This window comes from Diospyros lotus, chromosome 4, assembly GCF_014633365.1.
Source record: "Diospyros lotus cultivar Yz01 chromosome 4, ASM1463336v1, whole genome shotgun sequence".
NCBI lineage: Eukaryota > Viridiplantae > Streptophyta > Magnoliopsida > Ericales > Ebenaceae > Diospyros > Diospyros lotus.
In genome coordinates this window covers 26,260,411-26,275,002 of record NC_068341.1, presented here as the reverse complement: position 1 = coordinate 26,275,002, position 14,592 = coordinate 26,260,411, and the positions used below count along the sequence as shown (strand labels likewise).

General features: G+C 34.8%; 1 protein-coding gene across 1 annotated transcript; it reads right to left on the bottom strand.

Annotated features, from left to right (window-relative positions):
- Positions 1–409: 409 nt before the first annotated feature.
- On the bottom strand, positions 410–4,819 carry LOC127798818 (disease resistance protein RPV1-like). Its single transcript, XM_052332435.1, has 4 exons — positions 4,226–4,819; positions 2,382–3,486; positions 1,734–2,009; positions 410–1,630 (listed from the first exon to the last, which is right to left on the bottom strand). Exons 1-4 carry the CDS (start codon positions 4,741–4,743, stop codon positions 722–724), a joined length of 2,808 nt encoding a protein of 935 aa, XP_052188395.1. The 5' UTR covers positions 4,744–4,819; the 3' UTR covers positions 410–721.
- Positions 4,820–14,592: the final 9,773 nt, after the last annotated feature.

Genomic DNA, 14,592 nt, shown 5'->3' with positions numbered 1-14,592 from the left:
GATCACTAATTACAAAATTGGTTTTCAAGGTTACAATAAGAACAAGCCCATGATCATTTAGTACAAAAGAAACATTTCAACCATCATTTAGAAGAGATAGATATTGGAGGTTTGCTTGAAAGAATGATGAAGGTAGGAATTTGCCTTTGAAGACAAACCAAAGAAGAAAAACTTGCCTTGGAGTTGCTTGCCTGTGAGAAGAAAAAAGAAAAGAATAAACCAATTGCAAAAAACTCCTCCTTTGAGCTTCTAAACCATCAAAAAAAAAAAGAAGAAAAAGAAAATAAAGAAGAATAAAACAAAGAATAAGAAACGAGAAAGCATAGAGGAAGAAGATGAGAAGAATGAAGAAAGAGACAAGAAATGAGAATAGCATGACTTGCAACAACCCCAACTGCCCCATCACTCTTTTTTTTTTCGCTTCCACATTTGCCCTCACTTACACACACTCACAACTAAAATATCTTACCCCATTTAAATAATTTTCTCTTTTTTCATTTTCGTTTGTCCTTTTCTTTAACAAACCCACATTATTATAATCATGGGTGCAAACCCAAATCCATTAGCTCAACCCACATTGAACCCAAAAAGTTTAACTCATCAACATACACAACTTTACAACATACACAACTTTAGATATTCACATATGTTAATTTACTTACAATTTATTTTCTTTTCTCAAAATAATAATAAATATAATATTTCCAACAATTCTCCCCCATCATCCACCCTTGAAATATTTTTCAAACTTAATCCCAATAATACTAAAACTTAATTCACCAAAATATAATACTAATTTAAATAAATTCTTCAGATCCATTGACGAGACGTTACAGGAATTCTTCGGGTATATTTCTCCCATGAGATCTTGACATTCTTTTGGAATTAGGGATGATGAGGGGGATTCTTCGAGTATATTTCTCCCATGAGATCTTGACATTCTTTTGGAATTAGGGATGATGAGAACAGTGGTGTTGTTGCCGCTTGAAAGACTTGCAAGACGTTTCAACCAATAGTTGCCACTTGGAAGACTTGTAAGTTCTTTACAATCCCACAACCTAATAAATTGAAGATGCCTGAGATGTCCAACTGGTAATTCCTTTACACAAGTCACATGCAAATCGAGCCTAATTAAGCGTTTCATATACGGTAAGACTTGAGAAACATTTCTGAGTTTTGAGCAACCAGAGAGAACAAGTTCTTCAGGGAATTCCAGCCAACAACCTGTAGGAAGAACCTCAACATATTTGCAGTCCCTCAAATTTAAGAGCGTAAGCATGAGATGTTCAACTGGCAGTTCCTTAACACGAGTCGCATGCAAATCAAGCTTAATTAAGCATTTTGTACAAGCTAAGACTTGAGAAACATTTTTTAGTTTTGAGCAACCTGAGAGAATAAGTTCTTTAAGGGATTTAAGCCAACAACCTGTAGGCAGAACCGTAATATATTTGCAGTCCCTCAAATTTAAGAGCCCAAGCCCTTTGACCGCTTTAATGGATGGGCCGATCTCATCCAAGTTCCTACAACCTTCAAGAATCAATTCCTCAAGATTTGTTACTTGTATAAAATCTAGGATCTTGGTTATGCATGGTGAATAACTGAGGTCAACATATTTCAACCTGTATAGACACTGCCATAGATATCAATAAAGAAAGTTTATTAGGATAAATAAGATTTCAGAAACGCAAAGCATATATGACAAAAAAAAACAATAGGATTTATTTTACTCGTACCATTCTTTTATTCCAAAGTTGTTTCAAGCGGCTATGCGACATTTTTAGTTTGACAAGCCTGTCCGGTTGAAAATTTGATGGTAGGCATTTTAAAGGATATTCGTGCCAATCAAGAAGGCATAAATCATTAGAGAGATAATCGAGACCATTAGGAAGCTGAACATTACTAAGCTTGAGTAGTCGCAATTTTCTCATCATTGAAAACGTATCAGGATTTAAGGACATCTCTTTTGTTTTGTGAGAATAGAAAACCATGGCCTCCAATGCTTCTGTCCCCTAACAACCAAGCAATAAAAATAAGAAACTGAATCTTAACGAAAGGGAAACGCATCTTTTATCTTTAAACAAACAAAGTGAATGATGTGCAAAATAATCTATTTAAATATGTTCTATCCTATTGGGAGCAAAAAATAATATTATACAAGTTTAAGTTTTGTGATGACATGATAACTCATAATTTAATAGACAAAGATTTTGTTGGTCGAGTTACATAATGAAGTTTGGCCAAGCATGCATGAGAAGATATTGTTAAGAGTAAAAACAAAAATATAAAAAATAAAGATATCCCTCACCGACAAACCTAGGCTCTTAAATGATAAGATAATTAACAAATTCAACACATTCTCATATGAAAGCACTTGCACTTACTGTTTTTTTTGTGAGTGTATGATAGATGTCTTCGTACTTCCACAACCTGCTTCTTCCACCAGGGTTTTCTAGGGATTCTTCAAAAACAATATGCCATCCCATTTCTTGTATCAGATCATGCATATCTATCTTATTGTCTCTTATCATTACAAGTGCCTTGTCTTCAAGAACCCTTATTCCAATATCAGCGTGGAAACCACAAGCATCCAATATTTCTACTATGTAATCATAGCTCATCTGTTTAAAGAAGCACGCAATGTCAAGAAAAATTTCCATCTCTTCATGGGCTAGATCGTCATAGCTTAATTTGAGCACTTTTTGAATATCCAAAATAGGTTGTTGCCCTAATCTATCTAACGCCCTTTGCCATTCAATTATACTTCTGCCAATGAGAAAAGAGCCCAAAACTTTGAGAGCTAATGGAACTCCTCCAGCGTAACGAACCATACTGTTTGCGAGTCCCTCATAACCCTGTGTTGGTTGGTGGTTCCAGAATGCTTTATGACAAAATAGCTTAAAAGCTTCCTTGTGATTTAGTCCCTCAACATTGTAGACATGACTTCTTGGACCATATCGGGCTAGTAAATGACTGTTTCTGGTCGTTATTATAATTTTGCTTCCTGGACCAAACCAATCAAGTGTTCCAGCAAGGGCATTCATCTGATCTGAATGGTCCACATCATCCAGGACTAGAAGAACCCTCTTATTCCTTACCGCATTCCGTATTTCCCCTGACAAATCAATATTTCTTATTTTTTTATCAGTGTCTGAGACCGAGCAGATATCATGAATAAGAGATTTTTGCAAGGACTCCAAACCATGTTTCTCACAAGTTTCTCTAACATTTGCAAGGTAGCTGCTACCAACAAACCGAGAACGAATCCGGAGATAAACAGCCATGGCAATAGTAGTCTTTCCTAAACCACCCATTCCACATATCCCTACTATACTTGGATCATCCAAATTCGACCCCATTTTTAATAGTGACATCACTTTTTCCATACGAGGATGCAATCCAACAACATCTTCAAGACCGCTTAAACCATTATATCCCAGTCTATTTAGAATATCAATGGCAATGTCTCGAACAAGCTCTGTTTCAGGCCTGCCAATTAGATGTGTTTAAGAACTCCAAGACAGATCGTAGTTAAGATATTCTCAATCATAATATAATGCCCATAATCACAAAATATATGATTATATTTTTATCAAAATTTACGCGGAGGCATCGTAGCTAGGCGACCCAAAAATAAATTGATTCAGAAAATATGAACCTATTCATAATCCAATTCTTTTGGTTCAATTTTACATTTATTTTTACTTTTCTTTTTTTAACGTGAGATAATTGCAGCAGAAGTAACACATTGTAATGAATTAATATTGCATATTAATATCCATAAAAAGTCCAACTTCCAGCAATTACGAAAGAACTGTCAAATTAAAAATGCTAAATCAGAAGGGACTCCTCTGTTGGGGAATTGAGGCCAAAAATTGAAGCTGCAATAGCAACCACCTGGCAGTTAGATTCCCCGTCTAATATAGATCTAACAGGGGCCAAATGCAAAAGATCCATTTATAATTGAATTTCACTTAGATATTACCAAATCCAATATGTATAATATGTATGTACTAAGCTAAATTCATTAAAAAGTATAACTATTTTGACAATTTTTGGATTAAAATTTAACTATTTTAACAAGGAATTAATTAAACACGATAACACATATTACGATTCTATTTATTTATGTTTTCTTATAAGTATAATATATAAAATATTAGATATACAAATATAGAGTTAATTAATATTTTAAAAAAAGTTTGACTTGTTGAGAGATAGTTGTTACCTGTGCGTTTTTGTATCCCACCCAGAAATGTTGGCGGCTTCCGATAAAGCATTCCTCCATCTCTGCACTTTCTGCTTCTCCTCCTCTACGCTGGAATCTCGCTCGTGTTTGGCGAATGCTTCTCCAACGCTCCTCCTTTGTTTTCGTAAATCCGAGGGATCTACCTTATAGAACACTGGTAAAACGGTGAGTGCCCTCGTCTTCTGGCACTCGAGGATGTTAACGAGTTCCTCCAAGCACCACTTGGAAGAAGCGTAGTTCTCGGAGAAAACAACCACGGCAAGTCTCGACTCTTTGATGGCTTTCAGGAGCGCTGGAGAAATCGATTCACCTCTCTCGAGCTTCTGATCATCCTTGAACGTGAAAATGCCCCTCTCATGGAGAGCCGAATAGAGATGGTCAATGAAGTCGTTTCGGGTGTCTACGCCTCTGAAGTTCAAGAAGACATCGTATTTCCAGGAACTAGACCCAGAAGAGGGAGAAGCTCCGTCCTGCAATTGGGTGTTGGTGGAAGCCATTGTTCAACTGCCAAACAAACTGCCTTCGCATCGACCGCGCTGTGGACTGCAAATAAATGGCATTGGGAAAATGGCATTGGCGGTGGGCCTGCCCTTGCGGTTCCAATACGATTGCTTTGCGTGCAATGTGTGCTGTGAACTAGGAAGGGGACAAGGCTGCAGGCGCATTAATTGCACCTGCAGGAGCGAAATTATTAAGGTAGGACGATGGGAGAAAAGTAAAAATCCCACAATTGCCAACTTACTCACTGCCCCGACGATACTTTTAAAAAAAATTATACTGAATATCACATCACGTACAGTCTACTTGCAGAATTTAGGGGGGGGTGGAATGGGGATTCCCGAAGACCCGCCAACCAGTCTTCGAGGAGAATAAAAATAAACAATATGGTAAGATTTGTTAAAATAATTATTATAAAATTAAAATATAAAATTCTCAAAATAAAGTTAAAAAATATTTTAAAATGTTTATTAAATTATTTATTAAATTTTTTAAAATAAACTAAAAAATATATATATTAATTATTTTTATCTATAAGATCTAAAATACACTTATCTCTCGAAAAGAGATGAATATATTTAAAAAATAATAAATAAAAAATTATGTAATTTTTTAAAAAAAATTATTAAATAAATTTAATAAATATATTAAAATAACAAAAAATTAAAATATTTTCTATACAAATATTACCTAAAAGTATTCTTAGAAAGTCAAAGTTTGTGGCTTTCCAGGTTGTAATGCAATAATTAGTGGGTAATTTACTACATTCACATTTCAATGTCCGTCTCTTGTCTTCAAATTTATACACTTTTTTCAATTATTGAGTATTTTTCTTGATTAAAAATATTATTAATTATGAACCCGTAATAAAACTTTATTATTGTCTATGACATCTTAATAGTAGAAAATTTTCAAAATATTATTTATAAATCTTTAAACATTATAAATTCAATTTTTATTTTTAATGTAGCTTCGGTAATTTTACGAAAATAATTAGAATTGATTATCTGTAATGTACTTTGAATTTGAAGAAGAGAATAAGAAAACATTAAAAGATAAATGGAAAAGAAGAATAAATCAGAGAATAAAATCATGTCTAGGTTAAAAAAAAAAAAAAGGCAAAAGAGAGAGCGAAAAAAAAAAAAGTCAAAGAGAGAGAGAAAGAAGATGCCTTTAATTTTATTGTCACTATTATGGTCATGAACAATCACTGTTGTTTATTGTAATATCTTGATAATTTAGAAATAATTAATAATTATTAATTTAATCAAGAATAATTGATAGTTATTAATTTACGATTATTTGTGAGTTTAAAGAAAATATTAAATTATTTGGAGATAAATAATAATTTTTGTTGTTTTGAAAAAATAAGAAATTAAGGGTAATTAATTAAATTATTTGGGAGTATTTATGAAAATAGTAAAATAAATTAATTTAGTGAAATTTATGAAAATTTGGGGTGTTAATAGAATAAGAGAAAATAGAAGTTAGGGTGTATGTGGAAGTTTTTGAAAGTTGAGAGTATAAATGCAATTTTCGAGAATGGCCGTGAAGCCTCTTTAAAATTAATCGGGTGTGTTTATACATTAAGGAGAGCAGGCCACGCATGTGGCACGCGCGCGAAGGACCCAGGGGCTGGACGCGAGTTCGATCCTTGGAGGCTCCATGCACTGGGGAGGAAAATGATTGATTTTTCAGCAAAACCAGCCCCAAAACGACGTGGCAGCTTTTGGTGGCCTGTTTCACCTCCTTTTTAAATGCCGATTTCGCAGCTTCGGGACTCATTTTGAGCGGCGAGCAGCAAGGAAAATAAGAAGAAGATGGCGCGTAGAGGTGAAGAAAATAGGGAAATTTGGGAAATAATTATGGATTAAACTCAGTTTAATTGTGGTTTAATTAGTCAGGTAAGTAGAGTAATATGTGTTAAATATTTTATACGGTTGAAATTTTATTTTGAATCCGATTTTATTAATTTTGGTAGTTTATGTTAATTTGTAACGTGTAGTATTTTGTTGGCGTATGGGCGTAAAAACGTTGTAAACAGCTAAATAAAAGCAAATTCTCTTCTACCTTTGCGATCTCCTTTCATTTTATGAACCACAAGTCTTCCTTTAATTCTTTTCGATTTCGCGTATTAATTATATGAAATGAGGATTTTATTAGCATGATTTAATTTAAATTAAATATGAAACTCGTTGCGGTTTTATTTGCGGTGTGCCTACGTGTATAAAAAATATTAGAAGCATTATATATTTAAGAATTTTATATAGCTAAATTATTTATATTACACGGTTAAATTTAGTTAATGGAAGCTATGATTTTATTTATTATTAGGAAATATTTTACTTCGTAGCGAGAGTGTAAGAAATGTAAGAAACGGTCGTATAAAGGCAAGGTCATAACCCTCTCCTCATGTTATTTAATTCCCGTGAGAGTCTCCGTTTTTTCTCACATTTTATCCTTTCTCTTACGCTAATTCGGCGTCTAGTTTTACTTGTTGAGATGTTATTAATTGAGTTTAATTTGAATTAAATCTGGGACTTCTAGAATTTTATTTGTTGTGTGCCTACGAGGGTTTGTACCGCCCCCATTCCTTTCAGAATGATGCTGAACCTAACTTGGGAAGTAGGTTCCTAGATGTACAGGTTGAATTATGAATTTCTCAGGTGTGGGTCGGTTAGAGCTATCAAGCAGTAGAGCCGGCCCTGGGCCAGGGCTACTAGGGCCACAGCCCAAGGCCCACAATTGAGGGAGCCCAAAATTTTTATTTTAAACTTATGTATATATGTGTATAAAAAATTAAAAACAAAATTAACAAAAGAAGTTGACATTTGTACCCTGTCAAAAGAAAATTTCATTGCTATTTTTATTTTGTTGGTACATGTGATGATTGTTTTTGTTTTGATTAATTGTGGAGGATGAAAGTAGAGATGTCAACGGTTTGGATTGGTCTAGTTTTATAAGAATCCAATAACCGAACCATTTTTAACGGTTTCGAAAAAATAAGAACCGTAACCGAACCATTACATATATAAAACCAAAACCTGACCAATCCGTCACACATGATCGATTTTGGTTTGATTTCGGTTCTATCCAATTAACATTTAGTTCTAAACATTTTCACAAAATATGAAATTACAAACAAATTTGTTAATTAAAATAAACCAATAACTTCATTAATACTTCAAGTCTTGAAGTAAAAAAAGAACAAAATAATTCATAGACTATCTCATCAAATGAGATTATATAGACCATTTAGTATAGCAATAACACATAGAAGTCTAGAAATAAAAGAGTTCATGAATCTGACTAGTTTCCTAAGAAGTGATACTATTTATACATATGTATATATATATATATATATAAGTATAATATCGGTTCCGGTTCGGTTCGAACCATGGTTTGAAAAAAAAAAAATCAGTAATCAAACCAAATATATCGGTTCTTAATTTTTTAGAACCAAAACCTAACCATTAAACCATAAAACCAATTCAAAATGCACGATTTGGTCTGGTTTGGTCCGATTCACCGGTTTTTTGATATTTTTTGACAACCCTAGATGAAAGGAAGATTGATCAAATCAAGAAATGTTTACGCAGACTCGGGAGGAAGTATGTAGACTAAAATATGTAGTTTTCGTTTTTTAATGCAATATTTACAATGTAGGGTACTTTTTTTCCTTCGTTTGGGGTTTTGTTTCATTGGGTTTTTCCCAAATAAGGTTTTAATAAGGCCCCAAATTCTTCTTTATCTTTTGTAAATTCTTATAATTTTAATAAAATTAATTAGTTGATAATTTTTATTTTTTTATTTAATTTGTATGAAAGGGCACACTTAAAAAAATTTGCCCTGGGCCTCCGAAAACTCAAGACCGACTCTGTCGAACAGTAGGGCAGGGGTCAGCTGTTTAGTGACGTTGGGGTAGACTTTTGTACGACCCTAAAGTAGACCTTCGGGTGGACACTCTTAGTTACTGACCATTGACCGGTACCAAACACTGTTGATTAGCTCTATTATTGTGTGATTTACTGCATGATTCGATATGTTATATTATATTACTGTTCATGGCTTGATATGCACATAGGTATGGGATGCATGTTAGGATATTCATTTATTGAGTATGCTTGGACACGGACATTCTAGCATGGTTAGATTGCATCTAGCACAGGCATATGCATTACGTGTGGTTTACTATGTGGACGGAGCATGGCCTGATGCCAGGATGTATGGGCGCCAGTGTATCACGTTGATGCTCACTATGCCATTGCATTTTTATGTGCATTGTTTGGTTATCGACAGTTCACAATTCTCAGACGGGAGGATCGTTCTGAGGGAGCCTATGGCTCGATTATTCTACAGCTCGAGTGTCGAGAAGACCGATACGAGCACACAGGTAACAGGAGCATCGACCCGGGACGCCGCACACAGGTTTGTGGAGATATATGTTGCCTTTCAAGGCAGCGGTAGGTTGATATGGGACTTGGGTGCCATATATCTTTTGTGGGCCCTAATAACGGATACGTGCTTTTATTTACGCTTTTATATTGTGTTTGGCGTCTCATGGCTTGTGTGCACTTGGGGGTTGATGTTTTGGGGAGAGTTTATTGGATATGTTCAGCTTTCAACCTTTCTTTCTTTATGCTTGTTTAGTCTCTCGACTCACTTTACTTTCCATCATTCCAGGTAGTGGCAGGGTGGATCAAATGATATGGAGTCAGCATCTAGCAGTAGAGTCGGTATGGTGTACTGGCAGTCCTATCAATCCTCGTCAACTCTGATGTTTGAGTAGGAGTTACTCTATTATTTATGACTGTGTCAGGTCATTTCTCGTGTCTCATGTATATTGGTACAAGAGTTTGTTTGTGTTTATTTATCATGTGACCGCTATGCTAACGGAGTACCCATAACGCATGCATGTGTATAGCTTTGCTTCCGTTGTCGTAATTCTTGTGTATGCATGCCAGGGTAGTTCTTTTCTCATGTTTCATTCTTTCTCTTTCCGTAGGCGCTCCCATTCGGGTAGTCTGGGTGGTTGGGATGTAATATCCCAAAAATAATAAAAGTATAAATTAAATTTATCTAATTTAATTTAAATTAATTAATTGAGAGGCGGTGCGCGTGTGCTAAGCATCAAAAATTTTTTGATATTTTTGTGTCTCTCATTGAAGCTTCTTGAAGCTTCTGGCCGAGAAGGAGAAATCGCGAGAGAGAAAGAGAGAGGGATGAGGGCTCGGGAGAAATCGAGAGGGAGAGATCGAGATTGAGAGAGTGAGAAAGAAAGATGGAACGAATGAGAGAGGGAGGTGGCAGCCATGGAAGCTCCGAGTGAAGCTCGGCCATGGTAGCCGAGCAACCAACAGCGGTGGCGAAGGCGGAGCAGCGGCAGCAACAGGCGCAGTGGCAATCGGTGGCTGGGCAGAGGCGAGCGGTGAGGGCGGCGCTGGCTGAGGCACCGGCTAGAGTAGCCATCGGCCATGGCAGCGACGCGGGCAGGCGCAGGGGAGGCGGCGCGGGGAAGAAAGGAAGAAGAAGGAGAAGAAGAAAGGAAGAAGAAGAAGAATGAGGAAATGAAGGGAGAAGAGAAGCAGGACGCGCAGGAGCAGGGGCGGAGAAGAAGAAGAAGAAGAAGAAAAAGAAGAAAATAAGAAAAAAAAGGAAAAGGAAAAAATAAGGGAAAAATAATAGAATTTTGGAATTATTTCGGCATGGAAAGTGATCAGGTACGTGGGTAAAAATTAGTAGAAGCATGTTATGTTTAAATTATAAATTTTACGAGTTTAGAATTTTATTTTGGGTCTAATTTTATTAATTTTGGGAGTTATTCTATTTGCAGCGTGTATTAATTTGGTGGTGTTTAAGCGGGGAAATACTGTAAACAACTAAATAGAAGCAAGCTCCCTCTACCCTTACGATTTATTTACATTTTGTGAACCCTTCGCTTTCCCTTAATTCGTTTCGGTTCCGCGTAGTAATTATATATATAAATGAAGGATATTATTGGCGTTATTTAATTTTAAATAAATATGAGATTTATTGAGATTTTGTTTGTGGTGCGCCTACATATGATTTTAAACAGTTAAATTATTTATATTACACGGTTAGATTTAATTAATGCGAGTCATGGTTTTATTAATTGCTATTAAAACGTTTTATTTTACAGCGGGAGTGCAAGAAAGAGAAGAAACGGTCGTGTAAAGGCAAGTTCTTAACCCTCTCCCCGTGTTCTTCAATTCCCGTAAAAGACCCCGTGATTCCTCATAATTTATCATCTCCCTTACTTTAATTCGGCACCTAACTTTATTGGTTGAATTATTATTCATTTGTTTTAATTTAAATTAAATCCGAGACTTCTAGAATTTTATTCGTTGTGAGCCTATGGGGGTTTGTACCGCCCCTGCTCCTTTTGGGAATGATGTTGACCCAGCCTGGGAACTAGGTTCCTAGACGTGTGGGTTTATTTACAGTTTTTCTCGGATTTATTTATGGTTCGGTTAGAGCTATCGAGCAGTAGGGCAGGGGTCAAATGTTGGTGATGCTGGGGTAAATTATTGTACGGCCCTGAAGTGGACCGTCGGGTGGACACTCCTTGTCACTGGCCTTTGATCGGTGCCGGGCACTACTGACTAGCTCTACTAAGTTATAGTTTACTGCACGTTTAGATTTATTATATTGATTTTCATAATTTGATATGCACATGGGTACGGGTTGCATGTTGGGATATTCATTTATTGAGTATGCTTGGACACGGACATTTTAGCTTGGTCAGGTTGCATCCGGCACGGGCATATGCATCGTGTGTGGTTTACTATGTGGGCGGAGCATGGCCTGATGCTTGAATGTATGGGCACCGGTGCATCACGTTGATGCTCACTATGCCATTGCATTTTTATGTGCATTGCATGGCTACTGGTAGTTATTAGTTCTCGGACGGGAGTACCGTTCCGATGGAGCCTATGGCTCGGGTGTCGGGAGTACCGACATGGACGGGTGATGGGAGTACCAACCCGGGACAGCGCGCACAGGTTTGTTGGAGATACATGTTGCCTTTCAGGGCAGTGGCAGGTTGGTATGAGACTTGGGTGCCAAGTATCTTGTGTGGGCCCCAAAGATCAGTATGTGTTTTTATTTTGCTATGCTATTGTGTTGTAGCGTCTCATGGCTTGTGTGTGCCTGGGGGTTTATTCTGGGGAGAGATTTTGATTTCTGGTTTTGTGTAGCCTCCAGTCTTTCCTTTCTTTATGCTTGCTGAGTCTCTCGACTCACCTTGTTTTTCCATCATTCTAGGTAGTGGCAGCGTGGGCCATGGCAAGGGAGTCATCTCTTAGCGATAGAGTCGATATAGTGTACAGGCAGTCCCGTTTGTCTCGGTCAACTCTGAAGTCTGAGTAGAATTTACTCTATTATTCTTACTGTGCCAGGTCTTTCCTCGAGTCTCGTGTATGTCGGCACAGGAGTCTGTATTTATTATTTATCTTGTGACCGCTGTGATAGCGGGGTACCCGTAGTGCATGCGTGTGTTTAGCTTTGCTTCCGTTGTTCTTTTTTTTTTGTGTGTATGCATGCTAGGGTGGTTTTGGTCTGGTGTACCACTACAAGAAAACCTGCGTTTAGAGACGGATTTTTGAGACGGATTTTTTCGTCTTAAATTAGAGACGGATTTAGAGACGGATTTAGAGACTGAATAATTTTGAGACGGATTTTTTCCGTCTCAAATTAGAGACGGATTTTGAGACGGGAAAAAATCGTCTCTAAATAGAGACGGATTTAGAGACGGAAAGAAATCTATCTCAAATTAGAGACGGATTTCGAGACGGATTTAGATACTGAATCATTTTGAGACGGATTTTGAGACGGAAAAAAATCCGTCTCAAAATAGAGACGGATTTAGTGACGGAAATAAATCTATCTCAAATTAGAGACGGATTTTGAGACGGATTTATTTCAGTCTCTAATTTCAGACGGATTTTTTTCCGTCTGTAAATCCGTTTGTAATTTGAGACGGAAATGTAAATAAATCCGTCTCAAAATCCGTCTCAAATTTGAGACGGATTTTGAGACAGATTTATTTTGTGTCAAATTTGAGACGATAAAAATCCGTCCCAAAAATCGCCTCAAATTTGAGACGAATTTTGAGACGGATTTATTTCCGTCTCAAAATTTGTTTTTAATTGGAAATTAAATATAATTATTTAATTTAAAGTCTATTGAAAGTTTATTTAAATATATAAATAATAAAATAAAAAATTTAATGAAAAGTATATTAGAAAATGTAAACTAAATATAAAATTTTATAAAACATATAAAACACACATTTTATATTATTAATTAGTAATATTAATAATATAAATACTACATTTTAATATTATAAAACCCTATAAATAAAATATATACTAAACATACACTACATTTTAAATTTGAAGGACGTACAATGAGGATTAAATTAAAAGTTAATCAATCTACAACTTAAGATGATTAAATAATTAAAAAAATGGTTATCAATTCAAAAAAATATGAAATAATAAAATTATAGATATGCAATAATAAATATATAAATATTAATTTTCTTAAAGGAATCAACAAAAAAAAAAAATAGTGCTACCTATGCGACTCGTGTCATATTTAGTAGATGTTCAACTAACATTTATTCATATCTATTATATTCATCTCATGAATATAGGCATGTGATTCATTATGCTTTAAGATTAATATTTTATGCTAATTAAAAGAAATAGTCTATGTGTCAATTTATAATCGATTTATCATATTTTTTTTATGAGAAATCTAAGGATTGTTTATTTATTTAAGGATGTATGATAGGTTAAAGATATATTCAATTTAACTCCTAAGATTATGTACACCTTTAGTATAAGAATTTAGCCTTGTTCTGATAAACTAATTTGTCACAATAGGTATGAAAATTCTGACAACATACTTATTGTGACAAAATGACACTACAATAAAATAACAGTTTAGACACAGATTTTTTAGATGAAATTTTTTTAGACAAATTTAAAGATGGAAGAGACGAGAGAAAATCCTAATCTAAATAATAATAATAATAATAATAATATCTATATTAAAAAATAGATATATATATACATATATCTATATTAAAAAAATATATATATATATATAAGACAGGCAGACCAGGTCGAATCCGACAATGTTTTCAGTGTGAAAGTGAACTCGATGTACAAGTAGAAGTAGGTAAGTCTTTCAGTTTCATCAGCATATTTTTTTCAATATATATCCATGATATATATATATACACATATATGTGGGATTTGGTTGTTTAGGCGGAAGTTTAAACATAGGTATACAGAAATCCGATCATTGGATTTTGTTGATTTATTGGTATATTGGTCGATGGGGGTAAGGGTGCCGAGTGCTTGCCTCTGATCGTAAAAAATGGTCGGCTACGGTGGCCGATGACAATTGACAGTGCAAACTCTTTCTTTAGAAGTTTGCGGGCTTATGTATGATTTATTTAATTATTTTATCATTTTTATTTTGGTGAGTATGTTGGTAGAAGAATGATTGGTGTTGAAACTCAAAATACGAGCGTTTTTATAGAAATAATAACTCTTGCAACACACTATGAAATTTAAGTCGTAATTTAGATACTAACTCAAAATTAGATTCTTAGTTAATTCTAAAAGTAAAATAATTTATTATTGAACTATTATAAAGTATATTGACTAATTTGAAAACTATTCATTAAATAAGTGCACACTATGTTTAATATATTCATTCAATAATCAACTTAATTAGGATTTGAAAAATAAAATTGATATTTTTTTTTATATATTTTGAATCGATATTAAATACATATAAATTAAACTTCATTA